The sequence below is a fragment of the Bufo bufo genome, chromosome 7 (genome assembly GCF_905171765.1).
Source record: "Bufo bufo chromosome 7, aBufBuf1.1, whole genome shotgun sequence".
Lineage (NCBI taxonomy): Eukaryota > Metazoa > Chordata > Amphibia > Anura > Bufonidae > Bufo > Bufo bufo.
In genome coordinates, this window is record NC_053395.1 from 199,448,249 (window position 1) to 199,474,524 (window position 26,276).

At 43.3% G+C, this 26,276-nt stretch overlaps 1 protein-coding gene across 18 annotated transcripts in view; it reads left to right on the forward strand.

The window, feature by feature from the left end:
- Positions 1-26,276, forward strand: part of BAZ2B (bromodomain adjacent to zinc finger domain 2B) — a 312,108-nt gene that overhangs the window by 220,200 nt on the left and 65,632 nt on the right. For 11 of the 18 annotated variants that reach the window (XM_040441910.1, XM_040441913.1, XM_040441909.1 and 8 more), the window contains 6 exons: positions 6,328-6,480; positions 7,073-7,263; positions 10,033-10,221; positions 12,856-13,248; positions 22,608-23,226; positions 24,589-24,861. In XM_040441910.1, coding sequence (XP_040297844.1) covers positions 6,328-6,480; positions 7,073-7,263; positions 10,033-10,221; positions 12,856-13,248; positions 22,608-23,226; positions 24,589-24,861 — 1,818 coding nt within the window. The remainder of the gene's footprint in view (positions 1-6,327; positions 6,481-7,072; positions 7,264-10,032; positions 10,222-12,855; positions 13,249-22,607; positions 23,227-24,588; positions 24,862-26,276) is intronic. The other 7 variants (XM_040441927.1, XM_040441915.1, XM_040441917.1 and 4 more) reach the window with 2 other exon arrangements.

Here is a 26,276-nt window from a genome sequence, read left to right on the forward strand (position 1 = left end):
AACACTTACGGCTGTCTGAATGAGCCCTAACATGCTGCTGTTCTTACTATCACATTGTATTTGTCATGTGTATTATCTTCTTTGATTTCTTGCACTTACCTGAATTACATACTGACCTCTCTGAATATAGTTTAGCTGCTTAGTCGGCTTTGTTAATCTGCGGACATAGGACATAAAACGACACGAGGAGTTGATGCTTTCAGCTCCTGCAGTTCGGATTTTAAATGAGCGCCTGCAGAGCAATGCCGGTCACCACGAGGCAATCATATATAACCCTGTTGTGTTCCTGCTCTTTATTGTCATCATCCTTGTAGCATGCAGATAAACCTCTGTGCCCCATGTCCAGTTCTTGTATTGCATCCCACAGATGTTGTCACCCAGCTCTTTCAGATTCCAGCATAGTATACATACTATACAACCAGTATACATAGATAAGCAGGTTTGTTGTTTGCTGCAAATGTGCAACAGATTTTGCTGCAGATTCATTATGGCTTTTATGTGTATGTCCGTCTTAAAACCGAAGCACAAAATGGTCAAATTGTACCATAGGCTACAAGTGCCAGGGAGCCCATTGACCATCAGCACACATTTTACTTTAAATTCAGGGCCCCCAATAGGAACCAATTGCTCTTTTTTCCAAGGGCTCAGACTACTCTCAGTCTACCCCGTATAGCCGTACAGAAGCTTTCAAATGGAAGTCAATTGCTGCTGTAATAATAAGACTTCTGCCACTGCTGAGTCAGGTCTTCTTGACTTTATATAAGAAAAAAATACATAAGATACCACAGTCAAAAATGGGGGGGGCACTAATAATTTTCACCACTACTGAAAAAAATGAAATAAGTATATATAAATAAGATTACAAAATACGAGAGTATTGCGGTATGCAGGGATACCTTTTTTATTGTACTAACCTAATACTTAAAAGACAAGCTTTCAAGAGTTTTCCTTTCTTCCTCGGTATTGTTTCAGACCTGAGAAAGAGAGAAACCCTCTCGAAAACTTTTCTTTAGGCCCCTTTCACATGGGGCGAGTATTTCGCGCGGGTGCAATGCGTGAGGTGAACGCATTGCACCCGCACTGAATCCGGACCCATTCACTCCAATGGGGGCTGTGCACATGAGCGGTGATTTTCACGCATCACTTGTGCGTTGCGTGAAAATCGCAGCATGCTCTATATTGTGCGTTTTTCACGCAACGCAGGCCCCATAGAAGTGAATGAGGCTGCGTGAAAATCGCAAGCATCCGCAAGCAAGTGCGGATGAGGTGCGATTTTCACGCATGGTTGCTAGAAGACGATCGGGATGGGGACCCGATCTTTATCATTTTCCCTTATAACATGGTTATAAGGGAAAATAATAGCATTCTTAATGCAGAATGCTAAGTAAATTAGGGATGGAGGGGTTAAAAAAAATATATAATAATTAAACTCGCCTCATCCACTTGTTCGCGCAGCCCAGCTTGTCTTCTTTCTTCTTCTTTGAGGACCTGAGACGAAAAGGACCTTTGGTGACGTCACTGCGCTCATCACATGGTCAATCACCATGGTGATGGACCATGTGACGGACCATGTGATGAGCGCAGTGACGTCCCAGGTCCTCAAAGAAGAAGAAAGAAGACAAGCCGGGCTGCGCGAACAAATGGATGAGGTGAGTTAATTTTTTTTATTTTTAAACCCCTCCATCCCTAATTTAATTAGCATTCTGTATTAAATAATAAAATCTACACAACACCGATCCCAAACCCGAACTTCTATGAAGAAGTCCGGGTTCGAGTCTGGGTACCAAACATGCGGATTTTTCTCACGCGTGTGCAAAACGCATTAAACGCTTTGCAATCGGGCGGAAAAATCGCGCATTTTCCCGCAACGCACCCGCATCTTGTCCGGCCCTCACAAGCGACGTCTGTGTGAAAGAGGCCTTATAGTTTAAAGCAGTTTCAGAAAACACCAGGTCTGTGTAAATAATCCCACGGTTAAATATGTCACTAAAGAAGACCAATGAACAGACGCTCACAGGCTTATTCACAAAAAGGTGAAGAGTTTGGAGAAGGGAACAATCTAGGACAACATAACTGAATAGGAAAGTGAGCTGAATTGGAGAATTTTTTTCAAATCAGCTATGTTGTCCTATAAAGAAAAAAATAAGGGGTTGGGTCAGCACAACCTGCCTGTAGGTGCAGATCACTATGGCAAAATACATATATAAACGGAAAATGCAAATGTGATCGCACACTACATCCAGCACTCTGCCCTCCATGCTGGATGAGACATTGGTTTATATTTTGGCCAAAGCATAGTAAGCCACTCACCGCGTCAAGGTCGTCTCATGAGTGGTCCCTAACTCTTGTTCCTACCTGTTCATGGGCCATGACAGCCACATAAAATCCAGGGAATGCAGGTCAGCATGCAAGCCAAGTACACTTTGCTTGTAACCCCGTCCGGTGCCATTACTGTCATGGCCCATGAACAGGTAGGAACAAGAGTTAGGGACCACTCATGAGACGACCTTGACGCGGTGAGTGGCTTACTATGCTTTGGCCAAAATATAAACCAATGTCTCATCCAGCATGGAGGGCAGAGTGCTGGATGTAGTGTGCGATCACATTTGCATTTTCCGTTTATATATGTTGTCCTATATTGTTCACTTCTCCTGACGTCTGCTTGTAACGCAGAATTCGGCAGTCAGAGGTGCATGTAACGCAGAGTGCAGCGGTCAGGGGTGCGTGTAACGCAAGGTGCGCTAGTCAGGGGTGCTTGTAACGCAAGGTGCGCTAGTCAGGGGTGCTTGTAACGCAAGGTGCGCTAGTCAGGGGTGCATGTAACGCAGGGGGCGCTGGTCAGGGGTGCATCGCAGATAGAAAAGGTACTAACAGTTCTGATGTGCTCTGTCCTTGTGCCTTCTTTCTCTAGGCGTGGTGGCAGGGGGAGGGGCGCGCAACGATGTTTCCTGATGTTAAATCCCCAAGCCGCATTCTTTTCTGCCTCTGCAGGCCCTGCTAGGCTGAAATACACAGGCAGCCAATGGCAGTGCTGCCCTCTCACTCCCAGCCAATAGCAGCTGAGGTGGGCGGGGGAAGATTCACTTGGCTGCCGAGGAGCCCGTAGTGAAGCAGGTGGGCAGCATGGGCAGTACTTTCAGTTTGGCAAAACTGACAGGCGACAGCCAGCGTTTTAAAGGGGAATCAGCGGGGGGGCAAGGAATAACCTAGGGCAATGGTCCCCCCTTACCCCCCTGTAGCGAAGCCTATGCTCCCTACATTGTTTAAAGCATATGCCCCCATTGTCTGATAGGTGTGGGTCCCACCTCTGGGAACCGCACCTACAATGAGAATGGAGCGGGGAAATGAATGGAGGGCGCACTGCGCATGCGCAGCCGGCCTCCATTCATTTCTATGGGGCCACCGAAAATAGCTGAGCACTGGCTCGGCTATTTCCGTCTTTCCCATAGAAATGAACGGGAGCAGGGGCCACGTGTGCACGGTGCGCTCCCATTCACTTCTATAGGAGCAGCGCTTGCTGGTGGACGGATCCTGGGAAATCCAGGGACCTCCAGCCACAGCTCTTCCTGCTCAGTTCTCGTTGTAGGTCCCAGAGGGGGGACCCACACCTATCAGACAATAGGGGCAAATCTTAGTGATATGCCCCTGCAACGGGCGGCCTCCCCCTAGGGCCCTCTATATAAAAACTCGTCCCAGGTGTTGGAAATGCCAAGTGGTATGTTGCGGCCTAAAATGTATTTTTATGTATCACAGTGCTCCTACCTGGATATGGCTGGACCTCAGGCTTTGGCTCCGAAGCAATAAATAGGGGGAATAGCTGAGGGATTTGAAAGAAAGATTGAATCCAGACCTTGTATGTAGTTGAACAGCAGCTTTACTTGAGTAAACGTTCTCAAAAACTTTGTCTTGGTCCCAGCAGGCTTTAGCATTAAACTGGCAGGCAAACTCGACTCTGCTACATCTGTTTCTCTCTGGCTCTGCTGTACTGACAGGCTGACTGTATAACTTTGCTTCTTCTTGTATGCTGCACTTCTCTTTGTATGGTCTGTCTCTAGATTAGGCCAGGGAGGCTCTAAGCTTTGGCCTCCATGGCCAGCAGAGCTGAGGGTGCTCTGGCTGGCTTGGGCACATCCAGCAGAGATGTGCCCCAGTACATCCCTCCCCTAGCAAGGGGGTAAGCTAGACTGACTAGAACTGGTCTCCACACTTCCTGCAGGAAGTGGGACTCGCCCACTTCTCTCCAGATGGGGGTTAGAATGGAATGGAAGGTTCCATTCTATCTAAGATATCTCTGCCATATTTGCTGCCACCTGCCGCATTTGAACATAACAGTTACCAACAGATTAGGAATGCACATTGTGGAGGACCTGGAATAAAATGCACCAGATGACATGAGGTTAGACCAATAAAGACAGTAGCAAGGTGAAGGAGTGGTAACACCACTCTGGGGTGTTACACCCCCATTGTCTGAGATGGGAAAACCCCTTTAACCTACTGGTGAGGTACCCTTTTTGCTTGTTAGGTAGGTAAAATTTTGAGAGGTCAGGGGTAAAAGCTGGGTGACTGCTGATATGACTTTCTGAAACCGCTGAATGGTAAATCTTCCGACTCTACGACACAATCCCTAAGGCGGCTGCAATGGGTCAAAAAACGATATATATGTGTAAGAAATTACTAACTAGGATTCTGTAGATTTAGTACGAAAGGGATAAGTAGAATTAAGAGAGAGTATTATTTGCCTCACATGAGAACATTTTGATTAGCAGATTCCTGCAAATCGAAGCCGACGTCCTAAAAATATCCTTCCTATTCGGCATGAGAAGTCGTCTTGAACCTTGTAAGAAGCATGAAAATTTTAGTATCGCTTACCCAGGAGAAGTCTTTTTCTTGCATCCTCTGAGACAGCTTATTTTAGTTTGATAAGTTATATAAGAAAGTTTAGTTATACACGGAGATGTTGTTCTACCTCGGAGGGCATATTATGTTGTGCCGCGGGCACCCTAGAGGTTTTACACACACAATCTCTGAAGCTATCAAATCTCCAGCTGTTGTTGCTACTTATTTCGTCCTCTTTGGAGAAAATGAATGGTACTTGTTACCGCCGTTCTCCAAAGACATTTGAAATCATTGAGTATGTACTACCCTTTAGGGAGCCATTGTATATAGTGTAATCTACAGCCTCATACTAATAGGCTTTGTACAGTGGCAGAATCTATGCGCTATACTGTTCTCCTCCTTTATATGTACAGAAAGCCTCAGAGGTGTCTTGTGTAACACCCCAGCCCTGATCATCAGTCATTGCCGGCCTATTTTAGCGCACACAAAAAAAAAATTATTATGGAAATTGTGATCTCTCTCTGTCCAGATTCTGCATAGAAAAGCACTCAGGCTCTATTAGGGTGTCACAAATCACGAGCCGTTATAACGCATCCATTCCTGGAATATCAGCAGGAAACTTACTTACTGATGTAATAATAAAATAAAACATGCCAAGTCATCACAACCCGCTTCGTGTGGATTTTCTTACTTGCTTGTCTTTTTAGTCCTTGCTTGGGGATAAAGTAATGGGCCCTAGAAGTTTTCTGGATTGGTTTCTGGAGGCCACAGTGCTATAAACTCCAGGTCTTAGCTATATGTGTTTTTTTTTTGTTTTTTTTATACAAATTTTGTTTTTAACATAATAGCCAGGTATTGATGTCATAAAATAGCAATCAGTGGTGTCAAAGGCATACCTACCATAGAAGTAGTCCATGTCGTGCTATACGGTGACCTTAGAGAAAGGGTGTCCATCCTATCCCTGGTTGGTCTCATCCACTGTGCTTACATGGGTGGCTATGAATTGTTTGCAGTGAACAAGGTGGTGGGAAATTGGCCCAGTGGTTTTGTCCCGACACTATTTTGAACTTTTCAATGAGGCCTCCTCTTTCATGTCGTCCACTGGTGAGGGTCCGGCCATGGGAATAAGCAGAGCAAGCAGGGCCTTAACTTGTTGCTATCAAAGTCATGCAGGTCCTAGGGCCACCATATTGCTTGTCACTTCTACAGTAGCTTCATCTCAATTACTTACTGCACCATCAACAACCCGAAGTCTGCCATATGCTAACTGTGCTTATTCAGTGCAGGTTATCATTATCACATGTTATACGCTAGTTCCTAAGTGGTTTTTTTTTATTCTCATTATTGCAAAATGGCTGCCTTGTTTGTCTGACAGTGAAGGGTCCAGTGAGGCTCTATCAGCTCCATGGTATATTTTAAATGACTTATGCACTGTCTATGATTTCCATGTGATACATGTAACCACAAGATTTCCCTTTTACCGAGGTGCAGAATGGTGGAGAGCGACAGATCCGCACACCCGCGCTGCTTTTTTCCCCCCGTTGCTTGGAATCCCACCCATATTTACTCCCCCATCCCAGAATCATGACTCCTCCTTTCATCTGCGAGGTGCTGGGAAGAACAACCGTGGAGGAACCGAGAAGGGTACGGCATGATATGTGCAAGTGTCTTGGTTGGGTGGAGACTCTGTGTCAATCCTTGGACTTGATGATGTGGGGGTTTTAATAAAATAAACCTTCATTATAATTACAGTTATCACTGATCCATCAGCCACTTGTTACTATGCTAATTACAGTTATTAGTTAAGCTAGATGTATGTAATTAGTGTTTGTCTTGGGTACATTTTATTTATTTCTTTACACAGCAGAATGTACATGTAATTGCACTCAGTATATTTCTCGTTCTTTTATGTAGCTTTTTTATTTTCTGTTTTACAGTATGTTCCCATTTCTTAAGGCCTCATGCACATGACCATATCCATTTTTGAGGATACCGTCTGTGTGCATCCCGCTTTTCCCCTTCTGCAGGTCCTGCACTATGTTAAAAATGCCTATTTTTGTCCGCAAAAGAGACAAGACTAGGACACGCGTGCTGTCCACATCTTTTGCAACTCCATTAAAATGAGTGGGTCCGCATCTGATCCATAAAAAATGCGCATGGGATGCAGACTGAAAATGTGTGCATGAGGCCTTCGTTTGTAGGTTTTATCTGTATCGTAACTTGGTTTTCTTTATAGTTATAGGTATGAATGGATCTGTTAATGGAGCCAGCCCCACACTAGTGACCAGTAACTGCACCTCTGTGTTATCGACCACTACCACTAATAGTCCAGGACAGGTGAAGAGTGCAAGCTCCGGAGCGGGGAGCCGTGCAAGCAGCCAGGAGCAAAGCAAATCTGATGGCAGAAGTGAAAAGAATAAAGATAAGGTTTGGTCTGCTCACCGGAAATACACAAAATATGTTTCTGTAAGGCCTAGGTTCACACTTCAGTTATTTGGCCAGTTATTTTCAGATCAGTTAGTGTGAGCCAAAACCAGGTGTGGGTCAAAAACACAGAATAGGTGCAGGTCTTTACATTACACCTGGTCTCTGTGTAGGCTTCACTACTGGTTTTGGCTAACAATAACTGATAGAAATAACTGGAGTGTGAACTTGGCCTAAGGGGTGATGACATTAGTCATAATATTCTATGGAGAGTGCCACAAAGGAAAGACAGCCATAGTCCTTTCACCATGGTATGCCTCAGAAAAAGTGCTCTTAGATATCATGCAACCATCCTTGGGTCGAAAATGGATGGAACATGCAACTTGCTTAAAACTTTCCCCCCATTGTCATGTAGACTATCATGGTGTTTTACAACAGTTAGCCAAAAACTTTCTGTATGGCTATATTCAGACATTGGAATGTACTGGTTTTAAAAAGTTTTCAATCCTTTAGAAATCTATGGAAAATAAGGAAACTCATTCATAACAGTGTAGGTCTCAGTGTATGTCATTAATTTGCATTGAAATTGGGCATGGCGCCATGTTATAAAAATAATTTTGTACAGAGATAAGGCATATGTCATGAGACCACGCTGGAGAAAGACCACTCTGACTCTGAAGAGTCAAGAGACTCAGAGCGGTGAGTTAAACTCCTCCTGAAGGAAAGTTCAGTGGTTGCCTCCTCCTTGGCAAGCCATGTACCATTTGCATTTATGGTGCAATTAATAAAGAGGGCCATGTATGAGGAAAAGCATTTATGCCAGCAAGCGGCAGGATTGCAGCCAAACCCCATGATAGTCAATGGGCAATGAACTGTGGAATTGGCAATGCCGGATCAGGTGAAATCCATCAGGCTGCTCGCTGCCACAACAGCCTGCCAGATCTGCTGCTTCATATGTGAACATACCCTAACTCCCGGATGTGACTGGAAAGAGCCACATTTCCATTCATTCTGTGACTGGACAAGACTGGATGAGGTTCAACATGGGCATGGGTCCCCGAAGTGCAACCTGTACTGATCAGATGTGTGGTATATCCTATAGATACAGGGAGTGCAGAATTATTAGGCAAGTTGTATTTTTGAGGATTAATTTTATTATTGAACAACAACCATGTTCTCAATGAACCCAAAAAACTCATTAATATCAAAGCTGAATATTTTTGGAAGTAGTTTTTAGTTTGTTTTTAGTTTTAGCTATTTTAGGGGGATATCTGTGTGTGCAGGTGACTATTACTGTGCATAATTATTAGGCAACTTAACAAAAAACAAATATATACCCATTTCAATTATTTATTTTTACCAGTGAAACCAATATAACATCTCAACATTCACAAATATACATTTCTGACATTCAAAAACAAAACAAAAACAAATCAGTGACCAATATAGCCACCTTTCTTTGCAAGGACACTCAAAAGCCTGCCATCCATGGATTCTGTCAGTGTTTTGATCTGTTCACCATCAACATTGTGTGCAGCAGCAACCACAGCCTCCCAGACACTGTTCAGAGAGGTGTACTGTTTTCCCTCCTTGTAAATCTCACATTTGATGATGGACCACAGGTTCTCAATGGGGTTCAGATCAGGTGAACAAGGAGGCCATGTCATTAGATTTTCTTCTTTTATACCCTTTCTTGCCAGCCACGCTGTGGAGTACTTGGACGCGTGTGATGGAGCATTGTCCTGCATGAAAATCATGTTTTTCTTGAAGGATGCAGACTTCTTCCTGTACCACTGCTTGAAGAAGGTGTCTTCCAGAAACTGGCAGTAGGACTGGGAGTTGAGCTTGACTCCATCCTCAACCCGAAAAGGCCCCACAAGCTCATCTTTGATGATACCAGCTCAAACCAGTACTCCACCTCCACCTTGCTGGCGTCTGAGTCGGACTGGGGCTCTCTGCCCTTTACCAATCCAGCCACGGGCCCATCCATCTGGCCCATCAAGACTCACTCTCATTTCATCAGTCCATAAAACCTTAGAAAAATCAGTCTTGAGATATTTCTTGGCCCAGTCTTGACGTTTCAGCTTGTGTGTCTTGTTCAGTGGTGGTCGTCTTTCAGCCTTTCTTACCTTGGCCATGTCTCTGAGTATTGCACACCTTGTGCTTTTGGGCACTCCAGTGATATTGCAGCTCTGAAATATGGCCAAACTGGTGGCAAGTGGCATCTTGGCAGCTGCACGCTTGACTTTTCTCAGTTCATGGGCAGTTATTTTGCGCCTTGGTTTTTCCACACGCTTCTTGCGACCCTGTTGACTATTTTGAATGAAACGCTTGATTGTTCGATGATCCCGCTTCAGAAGCTTTGCAATTTTAAGAGTGCTGCATCCCTCTGCAAAATATCTCACTATTTTTAACTTTTCTGAGCCTGTCAAGTCCTTCTTTTGACCCATTTTGCCAAAGGAAAGGAAGTTGCCTAATAATTATACACACCTGATATAGGGTGTTGATGTCATTAGACCACACCCCTTCTCATTACAGAGATGCACATCACCTAATATGCTTAATTGGTAGTAGGCTTTCGAGCCTATACAGCTTGGAGTAAGACAACATGCATAAAGAGGATGATGTGGTCAAAATACTCATTTGCCTAATAATTCTGCACGCAGTGTATTTCATAAATGTGTGCAATGGGAATAAGTCTTTAAGATGAGCATACTGCAGTTGAAAAACTCCGATAAGAACATCACTTATTATTTTCATTATTTTCTTCAGCAAAAACAAAGGAAAAAAACAGTTGAAAGTTCCAGTTCCAGCGACTCCGGGTCCTCATCCGATACGTCAAGTGATGGAGCCAGTAGCAGTGATTCTGATGACTTGGAGGAAGATGACCAAAGCATAGAAGAGAGTGATGATGACGACTCTGAATCTGAGAGTGAAGCACAAACTAAAAATAAGAGCAAGGTACAAATCTTATCTCCCACTGTACAAATCGTATTGCCCAATGCACAGAATGGAATGTTTCAGTTTGGTCTCATATGCATAGAAGAAAGTCTAGTCTCTGAGTTACTGGTCAGACCTGTCTAAGAACAGTGGCATAATGACACCCTCTGCACTTCAGCTCCATACATTCCAAACTACTCACTTGGGTTAAAACTATTTTGTCATGCAGGATGCAGAGCTTAGAGGAGCCAACCAGCTTCTCATTACTTATGCTAAGACCACTGGAGACAAGGTCATATCCTCCCTGTAATCTTCCAAAAGTTGGTTGGTCTAATCTCCTGCAAAAGCTAGGTGGCAAGAGATTGACTTTAAAGGGGTTGCCTGTGCTTGGAGGACCAACAATCTGTTATCTGCTGGGGCTAATGCAGGAAAATGAAGATTCAGATGCCACCTACTGAATGCAATCAGTTTGTGTTGTCTTCAATTGACATGCGAGGTCAGCAGATCCCAAAAGCCAAGGTAAATGAGGCTCTCCAATATTAAGGAGGGTACCGAGAGCTTAACAAACACCCCTACTTGGGCATATAGTACGAGAAGGGATAGGCTATTGGAGACAACTCTTGAGATTCAGTAGTGATGTTTTATGGGAGCTTCTACGTGTTCACAGGTTCTCCTTCAGGACCTTCTTTAGGTCCCACACAAACAACTACCAAGTTATCAATTAGAATGTGAACTCAGATGCTTATAAGCGATTTCACAGCGATTTATCTCTCCTGATAAATTGCTGCAACAAAGTCTAAAGACCCCTTTACATGGGCCTATACATCAAGTTCCCAATAATTGCTTGCTATTCAGAGGAGGTGAGAGTTGCTGTGATCATTCATTCCAATAGAGAATCGTTGCTTCTGGGCAGCAGATTGCTGCTAAGAAACAATGATTTAGATGTCCCCATCAGTGATTCTTTCATCCAATGAATGGGCATTTGCTTGTTCAATAAGTTATCTCTCTGCACCCTTACACAAGGTAGGAGTATTCCTAGGAATGCTCCTTCCCGATAATTGCCCCAATCATCGTCTCGTGTAAAGAAGCCTTAAGTGATGTGTAGTGTAAACTAGTAGCCCTCACTCATAGCACTCAAAAGACAATTCATGAAGCTAAGCACTGCCTCTTGAGTGTTGGTCTATTAGCAAGCAAATCAATATCGAATGTAGCAAATTACCCTGATAATGTTCCTTAGATGGCACCAATTGGCTAATCAATTCACTACCATTTGTTAGTGAACGTCTTAATCCAGGTCTGTGACTGGCATTCAGTTATTCAAAGAAAAAGCACCATAAATTATTATTAATAAGTCATTATTTTTTGCACTAAACTTGACCTTTCTGTTTGCATAATTTGGAAAATTGTAATTTAAAATTGATTATAGAACATTCCAAATGATCAGCTGGACTTTAAAGGGAATTTGTCACCACATACATGGGTGGGTTAACAATTTTTAAAAAAAGAGCATTACCTCACCAATCCCCTGCCGCTGCCTTTCTGCCGCTGCCTTTCTGCCGCTGCCCTCTAATTCCTGGTACCAGCTAGACACACAGGAAATGGCAGGTCAACTCTGTAGCCAGAGAGAAGGATTGTTTAGGTGAGTAATGCTTCATTTTCTTGACCTTTTTTATATTAAAAAAAAATATTCCCATGAACAGTAGTGAGTTACAATTTTTTTAAAATGTTTAGAGTAGTTTAAAAAATATAAAAAAGTCATACCTTATGATCACCTGCAGCTTCTGCTCTGATGCTTCCTGGGTCTCCCCTACCCATGGTCTCTACTCCCTGGTCACCTTTAAAAGGGTTATCCCATGACTAATGTAAAAAAGGAAAATCAGACATCATATAGTACACGACAACCTCTTTCTAACAAAGCTAGAACCAGCCCTGTACCTCACATGGATCCAGAGATCTCCCCATTCATTGCTCTCCTAGATTTATATCAAGCTGACCGCTCAAAGGGAGTGTCTTTTCTCCCTATCACAGCTCAGGGGGCGTGTCTCAGCTCTCCCTATCACAGCTCAGGGGGCGTGTCTCAGCTCTCCCTATCACAGCTCAGGGGGCATGTCTCAGCTCTCCCTATCACAGCTCAGGGGGCGTGTCTCAGCTCTCCCTATCACAGCTCAGTAGGCAGTTGAAGGATGAAACTGAGCATGTGCGGCCATCTCAGTGAGCAGGTCAAAGAAATAAGAAAAAACAAACAGCAGGTGGCGCTATACAGATCCATTTTATTGAATAACTCAATGACTATGCTAAGTTTTTAATTACATGCAATTACAAAAGTGTTCAGATCCAGGTGCTGGTTTGAAAATTATTCATGGGACAACCCCTTTAACACAGGAAACATGATCACTCAGCCAGTGATTGGCACATTTCGGTGTTGAGAGGGGCCAGGAAGTAGTGAGCAGAGGAATGCATCGGAATAGGAGTGGTGGCAGATCGATACGGGCGTGTGACTTCTACATTTTTTAATCCAGTCTGAAAGATTAACCAGGAACACTTTTACTTTACTTTACTAAAAATTTCTGAGTCCGGGGCCGGAGTAAGGAACACAGCTGCGTATTCATGTCATTATTCTTTAAGAAATATGACATTTCTTTCATTTCTTTTTAGGTGCTAATTCATAACATCCCTGACCTGAAACCAGATGGAAACCAACCGGAGAAGTTGCCGGAGAAACGCGTACACCAGCAGTTACCTCTTGTTCCCGATTCCCAGAACCGCTCACCATTCCAGTCCCAGCCAAAACATCCTCAGGTTTTGTCCCAGCATCTTCCTTTTATATTCCAAAGCTCTCAGGCCAAGGAGGAGGCTGTGAACAAACACACAAGTGTAATACAATGTACAGGACTGGTCTCTACTACCAAACCTCTTAGTTTGCTTAATCAATCCAGTAAGGATGCCAGCTTGAAGCATGGAGCCCCCTCTTCTGATGGACTCAAACCAGGAAACAAAAATACCTCTGAAGAACCCATGCCACAACCCAGCGACTTGAGAATTAAAAGGGTAGGAAGACTCACCTTTTTTTTCCCCATTGCTATAAATTTGCATCTTGGCTTAAAATATGTCAGCAACTCTAGGAATGTATAGGGTTTTGTCCTATATATATCCACTGTTGTAATTATTGCTTAAAAGGGGTTATCCAGGAAAAGATATCCTCAGGATAGGTCATCAGTATCGGATCTGAGGGGGTGTAACACCCAGGACCCCCACCAGTCAGCTGTTAGAATACTCCCTGAGCGCCGCAGCCTCTTTCTAGGCCGGTGTCGTCACCGTACATCAGTCATGTGTCCTAGTTGCAGCTCATTCCCATTCAAATCAATGGGGATGAGCTGCAATACCAAGCATGGCCACTATATGATGTACAGCGCTGTCCAGGAGCCTGCATCGCTCGCCATAGCTTCATTCGGCGCAGTAGCTTTCTGAAACAGCTGATCGGTGGGCGGGGGTGGCGGGACTTGGACCCCCGGCTGATGTGATAATGATGACCTATCCTAAGGATAAGTCATCATTATCTTTTCCAGGATAACCCCTTTACTGACTATGTCCTAAATCATGTATGTGTAAAATGGGAGGTTTAGCTGGATGGCGTAGTAATTGTGAATGGACTCAGAGGTGACATACATCAGTGCGTTGCAGACTCTTCTCATTGCACCCCTATAAAGCAAATCACTGCAGCTCAGTCTGTGGATGCACTGAGCCTGTAAACAAATGTCAGGAGATTTCAGCTCTGAAGCCTATACTATATCAGGAACAAATCAAAATATGTGTTGCAATGTATGGCCTTATGCACACAACTAAAGTCCGCAAAACGCTGATTCACAAAATACGGTTGCATCCATTTTTTTTCTGACCCATGGACATCAGTGAGTCTGTTGACCACATTTTGTGGCCAAGAATAGGACACGTTGTATCTCTTTGTGGAACAGACCTACGGATGCGGAAACACATGGATGATCCGTGTGCTTTCGACATCCGTATGTCCGGACAGAAAATTACTTTACATGTGACCATGTCCTTAGGAATAATTCACGCTGTACATCAACAGCATATATCGGGAAGATTTCCCAGCATATACCTCAGATGAATGCCTCTCAGGTACGCTATTGTGCAGAAAAAAAAAAAAATAGCTAATACCAGTTGTGTGAATGGGAGCCCATGAATATGATTGACATATGTGTCGGGAACCGTCTAGGCGCGTATATCAAATGGACCCTGTGAATGATGTCGCCATATACCCTGTACAAGAAATGCAACTTGTTATTTATTCTGCTTAGAGAACAGTGGCAATAAAACAACAATAAGACATAAAATAACTTAAAAGGGTTATCCCATAATTAATGTAAAAAAATGAGAATCAGACATCATATAGAACATGACAATCTCCTTCTATCAAAGCTAGAACCAGCCCTGTACCAGAGATCTCCACATTCATTAATTTGCTCTGCTACATTTATTTCAAGCTGGCAGCTCAGGATCAGGTCCTTTCTCTGGGGCGTGTCCTGTCTGCTGCAGCTGGTAGCAGGTGAAGAATGGGACTGAGCATGTGCTTCCACCTCAATTGAGGAAGACAGAGAAAATAAAAAAGAGTTACAGATAGATTTCATTGAATAACTGAAAAATAGCAGCTGTACAAAATGTTTTAATTACGTGCAAATTACAAAAGTATTCAGATCCAGACGCTGTATCTGTATCATATTTTGCGTGGGACAAGCCCTCTAATAAAAGTTAGTATCACTTATATTCCCTAAAATGGTACCATTAAAAAATACAACTTTCACCATCCTGAAGAGGATTAATTGTAGCATGTTTTCTTTACGTGTATCAGTCATTCATATATACGGTATATATATATTTTTATAGCTCAAGGTATTTTACATACAAACCTCATATCTAGAAAAACTCAAAATGTGCTAATAAACTGAAGAATTTAGTAAAATTGAAAAAGGTGAACCTGGGGTCAGAGATGGATTAAGAACCTGGAATTTGCTCTGTTCTTTGAGGGACGATGATTTGTAAGTGATACTATCACTTGCTACCTGAAGACCTGTTGCGGCTTTGTGACCGATGTTTTACTTTAAGATGACTTGTAAACGGCCGGCGTAGATTTGCTCTCTGTAGCTCTTAAAAATACGAATGTTAAAAATGCAGCATCGCCACAAGATATCCATAACTGAGCGCTCTCCTTAAAATAGCTCGGAGGCTCCTGCTGTGCCCTTCAACGTCTCTCTACAGGACACTTTATGAGCACAGGAAAAATAACTTCTTACCCAGAAAATTGGAATTTCAATTTTAGTTCAGAGATTTCTGCATGTATTAGTCTGTGGTCATAGAAGACAATCCATAGAAGAATTAAAGGGATTGTCCAGCTTTTATTTTGTGACGGCCTATACTCAGGATAGGCCATTACTAACTGTCCGGCAGGGGTCTGACACCCTGCACCCCTGCTGATCTGCTGTTTGGGTGTAGCTCCGGCGCTGGAAGTCATTGTAGGAACTACATAGCTCTGTCAACTGTAGTGCAGGGAGCGTTAATACTGCTCCCATTGAAATCAATAGAAGGAGCTCTGCAGTGATGACCTCCGTCCACTACAAAGCTGTCTGCTTCCGGAGCTATTGCCAATTAGAGGATTGGCAGAGGTGCAAGGTGTCAGCCCCCCAAGGTGTCAGTCCCTCATTCATCTCAAGAAGGAACCGTGCATGAAACGAGAAAGCCCATCAAAGGGCAAGCTTGACTTCAAGTGTGAAAGCCGCTGCCTCCTTGGCCTCAAGGTCCTCATTTGCATTCAGCCAGTGGCGGAATAAAAGTTGCTTTACAGCGATCAGATTGGATGACTGAACCAGATCACCTGTAAGGTACTGTGGGCAGTTTAGGAGCCATTTTGGTTTTCACTGGTTCCCTTTAAGGCCCCTTTACCAGGGCAATGATCAGGGCAATTATCGGGAAGGGGTGTTCCTAGGAATGCTCGTTCCCGATAACTGCCCTGTCTTAAGGTGCCACCGATCACCCAAAAAATTTGCAAACGCTCATTCATCAGGCGAAAGCATAGCTGCGAATGTCACCTAAATCATAGTTTCTAGGCAGAAGATTATCCTGTGTAAACTGCGACCTGCTGCCCAGAAACAATAATTCCCTATGAGAACAAATGATCACAGTGGTGATCACTCTTCCCCATTCAGTGGAGGTGACTGCTACATTTAAATGCAAATCTCACCTCCTTTGATGACCAGGAAATTATCAGGAATGAATGTATTGTTCCCAATAATTGCCTACTGTATCTGCCAATGTAAAAGGGCCATTGCTCTGCAGTAATTGCATTTCTACTATGGACTGTTGGTAGCTTAGGACAGCAGACCAGACACGGCCCAAAGGATCTCCCTTCCCTTTGATAATAGCAGATTATACGGGATGAGCTGCCATTGTCACCCAGTGCACTATAGACTGTGGCCTGTGCAATTTCCAAAAAAGAAAAGAAAAAAAGAAAGATGTATCCCAGCTAGATGGAGGCCAAAAAAGACAGTTTTGGCCTCCATTGGGTGAACATTTGACATATATGCCAGGAAACTTTTTTTTCCCACAGAAATGCAGTGTAAATGCAGCATAAAAATGGTGAGTGACCGTCAAGTTAGGAAGTATAAATGTAGCCATAAATCCTTATTATTATTATTATTATTATTATTATTATATTATTATAGCGCCATTTATTCCATGGCGCTGTACATATCAAAAGGGTTGCATGTACATAAAGCAAAACAAGTAGAGTAAGCGTGAACAAGACAAGTTCCAAACTGGCACAGAAGGAACCCTGCCCACAGGGGCTTACAATCTATGTGGGCAGAAGCTGCTCATATGGCGGTATAATTGCAGCAGGATTACTGTAGGTTGTAGGCTTGTCTGAAGAGGTGGGTTTTAATGTTTCTTTTGAAGGTTTCGATGGCAGGTAAGAGTCTGATATGTTGAGGTAGAGAGTTTCAGAGTACAGGGGAAGCACAGGAGAAAAATGGAAGCGATTGTAGGAGGAGCAGATAAGAAGTAGGTAGAGAAGGATGTTGTGTGAGGACCAGAGATCAGGTCAAGGATGTATTGGAGGAGACAGGTTGTGGACGGTTATGTGTCCTCTTTGGACTTACGAATGGGGATGTAAGCCTAAAAATGAGCTTGTTATTTTGTTAAGATACTAAAAACATACACTTGGTAACTCGTTAACTATAGTCACCAGATAACTGGTGAACGTCCTGTGATCATGGCGTGGCGCTTACACATTCTTGGCTTAGGAATTACTTGTGTTCACAGCGGTGGCCCAGGAGAAGACAATATTTAACCTGAAGCCTTGGTCTCCTTGTCCTATAAGTATGAAGTCATCGTTTGTTTCATGCGAAGTCTTGAGAAATCAATACAAATTCCTAAGGGTTTATACAGATTCTTAAAAAAAAAAATGATAGACATTTTCTTCCCCAGGAATTACAAGAATGTCTTCAAGACTTTAGCTCAGAGTTCATCTTGAAGAACATTACCATCCCCTGTCTGCAAAGGCAAGGGGACAAGGCTGGAGAGAAGTAAGCACTTTATCTGATTGCCCTTTGTCCTGAGCCAATAAAGCAGAAAGATGCCTCATTACTGGCCTCCTGTTACCATGCTGTTTCTTTGCTGACACCATGGCTGAAACTTCTCTCAAAATGGGAATTATTTGCTGAGGAAATGGCTGTATTGCCTTCGTGGGCCTGACGAGCTCGTAAATCATCGCAATAATCTCAACAGATAATGACTCTTCAGAAAATCATCTATTCAAACATTGTAAAAGATAAACTGAGTTGGACATGGTGCTACCTCAAATTACCCCACGGGAGACATTTAGCCCTAACCAAGCCTGCCCTCTTCAGCACTGTCGAAATCAGTAAGGAGGCTCGTCCTCACTAAGTACAATCAAGTCTTGCGCACAGTCTGGGAATTTAAGTCATTTTATTCATAGCGAGGAGCCATTTATCTAGGAAGGATGACATGGACGGTGTTGAGTTATTTTTTTTTTGTAGACATGCAATGAAAGATTTGCAGAATTACAGCGACAAACCAACAGGTATTTTACATTGTGGCTTTTAAAGGGAGTTTCCTATGTTATGGAATACTGACGGATATGCCTTAGCATTATAATCGAGGAGGTCTCACCATTATCGAGAACGAAAGGACTCTGGTCCCTTCTTTTCTCCTGTAGAACAGTGCTTTTGGCCACTTGCTGGTCAAGTAACTGCAAAGGCCCCACTGAAGTGAATAGGGCTGTGTTGGCGTCACACTGGTCGGGAGTGTCACTGTGCAGTAAACCATGTGAACCCTTAGCTAGTGTTGTGGGCCCTTTACCTTGAGGATCAGTGAGGGTCCCAGCAGTCATACCCACTCCTTATATTGACATTACATGGGTTTTTACCCAGCTTTCCCAGACTATGAAGTATTTTGGTGTAGGGTGGACACAGCTCAGAGCATCCTCTTCCGTCCTTTACAGTATATGCCAGTGTATGTAAGTAAAGCTGACAGATTCCGTATATAAAGAATGCATCCATACACAGACAACAAGCAGGGATCTGGGAAGGATTTTGCAATGGTGTGGTAGATGCAGCACTTGGCGACTGGGGGTTACATTTTGCCCATGGCATTATTGATAACTGGCAGCATAGATAACTTGTATAAAATTGTTTATTTTTGTGTATAGATATCGCAACCTTGACTTGTAAATGTTTACAGATCCTGCATAATATTTTGGCAGATTATGAACGTAACATGATAAATATAGAAGTAATTGTGCCCTGTGTTCTAAAATCGCCATGAAAATGGGATTTGGATTTGGCTTGCCAATTTCCTAGAAATAAGTTCAGATACGCTTCATCCTTAGGCTGTTTTGACTGATGTATTTATTGTGGATGCTGGGTTCTTTCAGTGTACAATGTTAGGCCTATGTGCATTCTTGCAACCAATTATTTTTGTCCCTCTAATACATCTAAAAGGAAAAATTAAATGGCATTGCAAATGGTCTCTTTAAAAATATGCCTACTATTTTGCATCTACAGCTCCTATACAGACCTACACTCAACTAAAGAATTATTAGGAACACCATACTAATACGGTGTTGGACCCCCTTTTGCCTTCAGAACTGCCTTAATTCTACGTGGCATTGATTCCACAAGGTGCTGATAGCATTCTTTAGAAATGTTGTCCCATATTGATAGGATAGCATCTTGCAGTTGATGGAGATTTGAGGGATGCACATCCAGGGCACGAAGCTCCCGTTCCACCACATCCCAAAGATGCTCTATTGGGTTGAGATCTGGTGACTTTGGGGGCCATTTTAGTACAGTGAACTCATTGTCATGTTCAAGAAACCAATTTGAAATGATTCGAGCTTTGTGACATGGTGCATTATCCTGCTGGAAGTAGCCATCAGAGGATGGATACATGTTCTCATTCTGTTTACGCCAAATTCGGACTCTACCATTTGAATGTCTCAACAGAAATCGAGACTCATCAGACCAGGCAACATTTTTTCAGTCTTCAACAGTCCAATTTTGGTGAGCTCGTGCAAATTGTAGCCTCTTTTTCCTATTTGTAGTGGAGATGAGTGGTACCCGGTGGGGTCTTCTGCTGTTGTAGCCCATTCGCCTCAAGGTTGTGCGTGTTGTGGCTTCACAAATGCTTTGCTGCATACCTCGGTTGTAATGAGTGGTTATTTCAGTCAACGTTGCTCTTCTATCAGCTTGAATCAGTCGGCCCATTCTCCTCTGACCTCTAGCATCCACAAGGCATTTTTGCCCACAGGACTGCCGCATACTGGATGTTTTTCCCTTTTCACACCATTCTTTGTAAACCCTTGAAATGGTTGTGCGTGAAAATCCCAGTAACTGAGCAGATTGTGAAATACTCAGACCTGCCCGTCTGGCACCAACAACCATGCCACGCTCAAAATTGCTTAAATCACCTTTCTTTCCCATTCTGACATTCAGTTTGGAGTTCAGGAGATTGTCTTGACCAAGACCACAACCCTAAATGCATTGAAGCAACTGCCATGTGATTGGTTGACTAGATAATTGCATTAATGACAAATAGAACAGGTGTACCTAATAATTCTTTAGGTGAGTGTATATGTCTCCGTGGTAACAGACTACAAACAAACCCTGTGTAGTCTGATCCCATATCCAACAGCTAATAACCTAATGCTGGGTCTCAATGCAGAATCTGTAACAGGGCCCCCACATGTGATGCATCATTTATAGTACTGATCTACTCATATGGGGAACAGGGTTCCCCGTCAATTGCAGAGTCATTTGCTCCCACTATGGTAACACCCTTAAACATTTGATCTGCTGCTTGGTAATCAGTGGGACCAAATTATTAGTAATTTATGTTGAAAAACTCTATTTTTACCGGTATTTCCCTTATGGGCAACTGTAGGTAAGGGAGCCCATTGTCAGACTAAAAGGCAAATGGACTTATTTCCTATTGTCTGCTTAAGTTGCATTTAAAGGGTTTATCCCATGACTAAAGGCCCTATTACACCTGAAGATAATCTTTCAGATCATCGCTAACAGGCATTCATCGGGTAATCAGAATTTTTTTGCAGGTTTAAAAATCCTCGTTTGTCGGCAGCAGATTGTGCTGTGTAATTACAATCTGCTGCTAGCAAACAGTGCTTCAGTATGGGGACGAGCGATGGCATTAGCGATTGCTTCTCCCCCTACATAGAAGGAGATCGCTGCATGTAATAGCAGCAATCTCCTCCTCTAGCAAAGCAGGCGATTGCCAGGAAGAAACACTTCCTTCCCGACAATCGCCGGCTTCATCTGCAGGTGTAATAGGACCTTAAGAGCTGTATTACACCAACACAATTTCCATCCAATCAGACCAATAGTTGGTGTGTGTATAACAAAAGATCTGTGTGTGTAAATGGCCAATGATTGGTCAGAAAAGCTGTCAAATAATAATGGTGTAATACAGCCTATGTAATAATTATTAGTACATGACAATTTATTTCTAACAAAGCTAGAATCAGCCTGTGCCTCACGTGAATCCAGAGATCTTTCCATTCATGGCCCTTCTAGCTCAAGGGGCGTGTCCATTCTGCTGCAGCTCAGGGTGTGTGTCCATTCTGCTGCAGCTCAGGGTGTGTGTCCATTCTGCTGCAGCTCAGGGGGTGTGTCCATTCTGCTGCAGCTCAGGGGGTGTGTCCATTCTGCTGCAGCTCAGGGGGTGTGTCCATTCTGCTGCAGCTCAGGGGGTGTGTCCATTCTGCTGCAGCTCAGGGGGTGTGTCCATTCTGCTGCAGCTCAGGGGGTGTGTCCATTCTGCTGCAGCTCAGGGGGTGTGTCCATTCTGCTGCAGCTCAGGGTGTGTGTCCATTCTGCTGCAGCTCAGGGGGTGTGTCCATTCTGCTGCAGCTCAGGGGGTTTGTCCATTCTGCTGCAGCTCAGGGGGTGTGTCCATTCTGCTGCAGCTCAGGGGGTGTGTCCATTCTGCTGCAGCTCAGGGTGTGTGTCCATTCTGCTGCAGCTCGGGGGGGGTGTCCATTTTGCTGCAGCTCAGGGTGTGTGTCCATTCTGCTGCAGCTCAGGGGGTTTGTCCATTCTGCTGCAGCTCAGGGGGTTTGTCCATTCTGCTGAAGTTCAGGGGGGGTGTCCATTCTGCTGCAGCTCAGGGGGTGTGTTCATTCTGCTGCAGGTCAGGGGGTATGTCCATTCTGCTGCAGTTCAGAGGTGTGTCCATTTTGCTGCAGCTCAGGGGGTGTGTCCATTTTGCTGCAGCTCAGGGGGTGTGTCCATTTTGCTGCAGCTCAGGGGGTGTGTCCATTCTGCTGCAGCTCAGGGTGTGTGTCCATTCTGCTGCAACTCAGGGGGTGTGTCCATTCTGCTGCAGCTCAGGGGGTGTGTCCATTCTGCTGCAGCTCAGGCTGTGTGTCCATTCTGCTGCAGCTCAGGCTGTGTGTCCATTCTGCTGCAGCTCTCTTTCTATCACAGCTCAGAAGGCAGTTTAAGGATGAAACTGAACATGTGTAGCCTTCTCAGTGAGATAAGAAAAAAACAAACAGCAGGTGGCGCTATACAGATAATTTTTTTGAATAACTCAGTAGCTATGCTAAATTTTTAATTACATGCAGTTACAAAAGTATTCAGATCCAGGTGCTGGTTTGAGCACTGGGACTGATCTTATGAGTTTCATGGCTCACCATCACTGGGAGATTGTAATTCATCAAAGTAATGGACTCCTATATAAAGCTTCTGCTAGGGAGACATCAAGGATGTGCTCTATAATAAGCTACTGGAAAGGAAGGGGCCCATATATTGTGTTTTGCTGATCTATTTCCTAATCATGTATCTGTTTCGTTGCAGGATCACCACAAACAAGCATTCCCTGCACAACTAAACAAGCCCCAGGACGGCTCCAAGCATCAGAAAAATACAATTCTATCACCACCAGTTCCCAGTCCCATTTCTAACTCCATATCTCACCAACAGAAATCCATAGAGAATAGTCACTCCAATCGCTTCCTAACAAACGCTCTGTTGGGAAATCACCAGCCAAATGGAGTCATTCCCTGTGTTATCCAGGATGCCCCCCTGGCGCTTACCACTAAATCAAAGCGGGAAAATAAATTGAGTGAAAATATAGTGGTTTCCACTAGCGCCCAGTTTTCCTCTCCAATCAACCTGAGTTCCTGTGTGAAAAAGAATTCATCCAGCAAATCAGTCCTTGGGCCAAGCGGATCCCCTTTATTACATAGTCTCTGTAAGGAGAAAACCCTGGACAATAACTCACCAGCAATAAAAACCTCCCACCAGGTAAATGCTGCAAAGTCTTTACTGGACAAGTTCCGAGGAACAGACTCGGATATCCCCAGCAGCAAGGACTCCGATGACTCCAATGAAGAAGATGACGATGAGGATGATGACGAGGATGATGAAGAGGAAGACGAAGAGGATGAAGACGATGATTCAGACAGTCAGTCTGGTTTGTAACCCACTCATACGTAGAATTGTACTGACGGTTTAAATACATGTTATGCATTGTTATTACCCATTGGTCTCAGGTTCCTGACCTGTTATTTAGGACTAAAAAATATGACTTTGCAAAAGACCCAAAGGCCATAGCGTGATGGCGCACAGTTGTGTTAATTTTACAAAACTGCAGGTAACTACATGATCATAGTTGTTAGTTCCCCTTACTACAAACACAGGGGTACTGCTTAAAGGGGTTGTCCAACTATTCAGTGTTACATTTTTCAATTGGAATATTTAAAAAAAATAATACTCCCGTGTCTAGACATTGCACCCCCAGTTTTTCTTTTGATTCTCTCTTAGGACATCCACCTAATGTGTCCAGTGCTGGGGAGAAGAAGCCGCTTCTAGTGCTGATTCTTATTGGCTAGCCTGCAGGAATCACTCCGCCTGTAGGATCTGACCAGTGTGACTACCCACACTGTAAACATGAGGTGGATGTTCAAGAGGAAATACGAAAAATACCTGAAGATAGGCCATGACTTGTAAAGGAGTGGACAACCCCTTTACACAAGTGACTCTAGGAATAGACTTTAAGTGGTCGTCTTGTTAAAGACCTAATCTTCCTCCATACTAGCTTTGTGAAGATTGGTTGACTTCTAGACCTCGTAGTCCATATCCATCCGATATAGGGACTTTTTTGGATGTAGTGCATGTGATGATTCATTTTAGCAAGTATTCTTCCCATCATCATTTGCTTTTTGCATGACGTGCTCCATCAAGCGTTCCCTTGTACAGAAGAATTTGGGTAGCACTGAAATGATTTGAGCAGTATCTTTCTCAGTGAGCCATTGCTTTGCACTGTAGGCACTACATTAGTTAGTCCCTTCAACAGACAGAACTAGTTGATATCAAAAGGGTCCTGGTGATTTAAAGGCATCATAGGCTTGATTAGTACAGAATCTCCAAGGAGGTAGTACATAAGGATGGAAACCCATCTACACATGATAAAAAAAAACATTCACAGAACAGTTCCACCCTGGATTTTATCATACTTAGTAATTTTCACAATCAACACCTGTAAGTAAATGTATCAGTATAAGAAGTAATGTAATAGGTGTAAGCTACATTGTGGAAAGTCCTATAGTCCTATGCCTCACTAGATATTTGTGTAAGCAGGGTACACAGACTCCTCGGCTGGTATGTTCTCTGGTCCATGAAATAGCTAAAGATGATAGGAGTAGTTATCAAGAGACAGCTGTAAGGCACAGCCTGAACGCTCATGACCGGCGTCGGCGCCATCTCTACCCCATACTATGCAGAAGTCAGAACCCGAGGAGGTGAATATGACTTGTCTTTTTTTTTCCCCAAACAGAGTCCGACAGCAATTCAGAATCTGACTCGGAGGGATCGGAAGATGATGATGATAAGGATGAATCTGACAGTGACACTGAAGGAGAGAAAGTGAAGTTCAACAAAACGACTCCATCTACGAACAGCACAGCAAACAGCATCGCAGCCCACTCCACACCCCTGAACCTGCAAGTGATAAAGAGTCCAAGCTCTGCTCCTGCCGCCCTGTGCCCCGATACAGCGTCCTCTGACTTCCACAGCTCCTCTGCCACTCTCAGCCCCAGCACGCCATGCGGTATCTCATATTTGAATCATTTTCTGTATCTTCTCTTGGCATGCTGATAAATCCTTTCCAGTTTATTATGACTAACTTTTCTTTAAAGAAAGAATAACCATTTTCTTAGATAGTCATTTATAAGGGTGAATTCCTATGTGGCAGACTAAAATCCACAGCAGATCACAGTACAAGGCAAGTGGGTGAGATTTTACAAATTTCATCCAGATCCTGTGGCTAAATCTTCAGATCTGCAGAATGCTCATTTTGTTGTGTTATTAATGTATTCTACTTATCCTAGTCTAAAAATATTCATTTCTAACTGGTCTTTGTGAAAAACTTTTAACAGGTTTTCTTCTACAGCTTCCAGTTTCACTGCATCTGCAGACTGTTCCTTCTGCTTCTCAGCAAAATCCGTCAGAGAGCTGCTCTGACAGCTCGATCTGTAGGCCTTATGCTCATAAACACTCATTCAAGTCATCATCTTATCAGCTTAAGTGTTTATGAGTTGTCAGGAAAGTAAAGATAAGGGCTAGAGATCGAGCCATCAGAACAGCTCTCTGATGAGTTTTGCTGAGAAGGAGAAAGAACAGCCTGCAGCATAGTGAAACTGAAAGTAGTAAAGGAGGAACTGTTGAAATTTTTTAAATAAAGACCAATTGTAAAAATTATTTTTAGTTCAAGATAAGTAAAATGCTATACAAAAATGCACCCAGAGGTATCCATAGCCTTAAAGGCTATGTACACCTTTGGAAGCATTTTTTTAATGATTGCATGTTACTAGTTTTTGGCTAAAAATCTTTTTTTCGATTGACCTTTATTAAAAATATTGAGCTGTCCTGTCACAAAGGGTTAACTGTTTTTCTAACTGTGTGACCAGTACTTTCACTTTGTGCCTGTTATCTAATAAATCTTATCGCTAAACTACTAAGAGGTCATAAACACTTATTTAAGCCACATTCTTATCAGTAAGATAAGAACTGAGCTATAATGAGTGTTGATAATGTCAGAGAGCAGAGATAAGGAGTCTGTCTGCTCCTGATCTGACGGAAAATCCAACGAGTGCTATTAGAGCATGTCAGCTCTGTACAGAAAAAAGGATGCCATATTTTTAATAAAGACCGATGTAAAAATTATCTTTAGCTCAAAATGAGTACAATGCAATAATTAAAAAAAATTGCCCCCAGAGGTGTACATAGCCTTTTAAGGTTATGGATTTTACTCCTTTCAATTTAGTAAGGGTTTTGCTACAAATTTGAAGCAAAGTAAATTTCTGCCACGTCTGGTCTTACCCTAATACATATTTTTGTTATGCGGTCCTTAGTAATGGATTGCAATCTGCAAGTTTGTTAGTATTGGTCATTACTGCTAAAAGGACAATATCTAGTCTGTTTCTATGGAGAATCGGACAGAATTTTGTATGTGAAGGCTCAGCA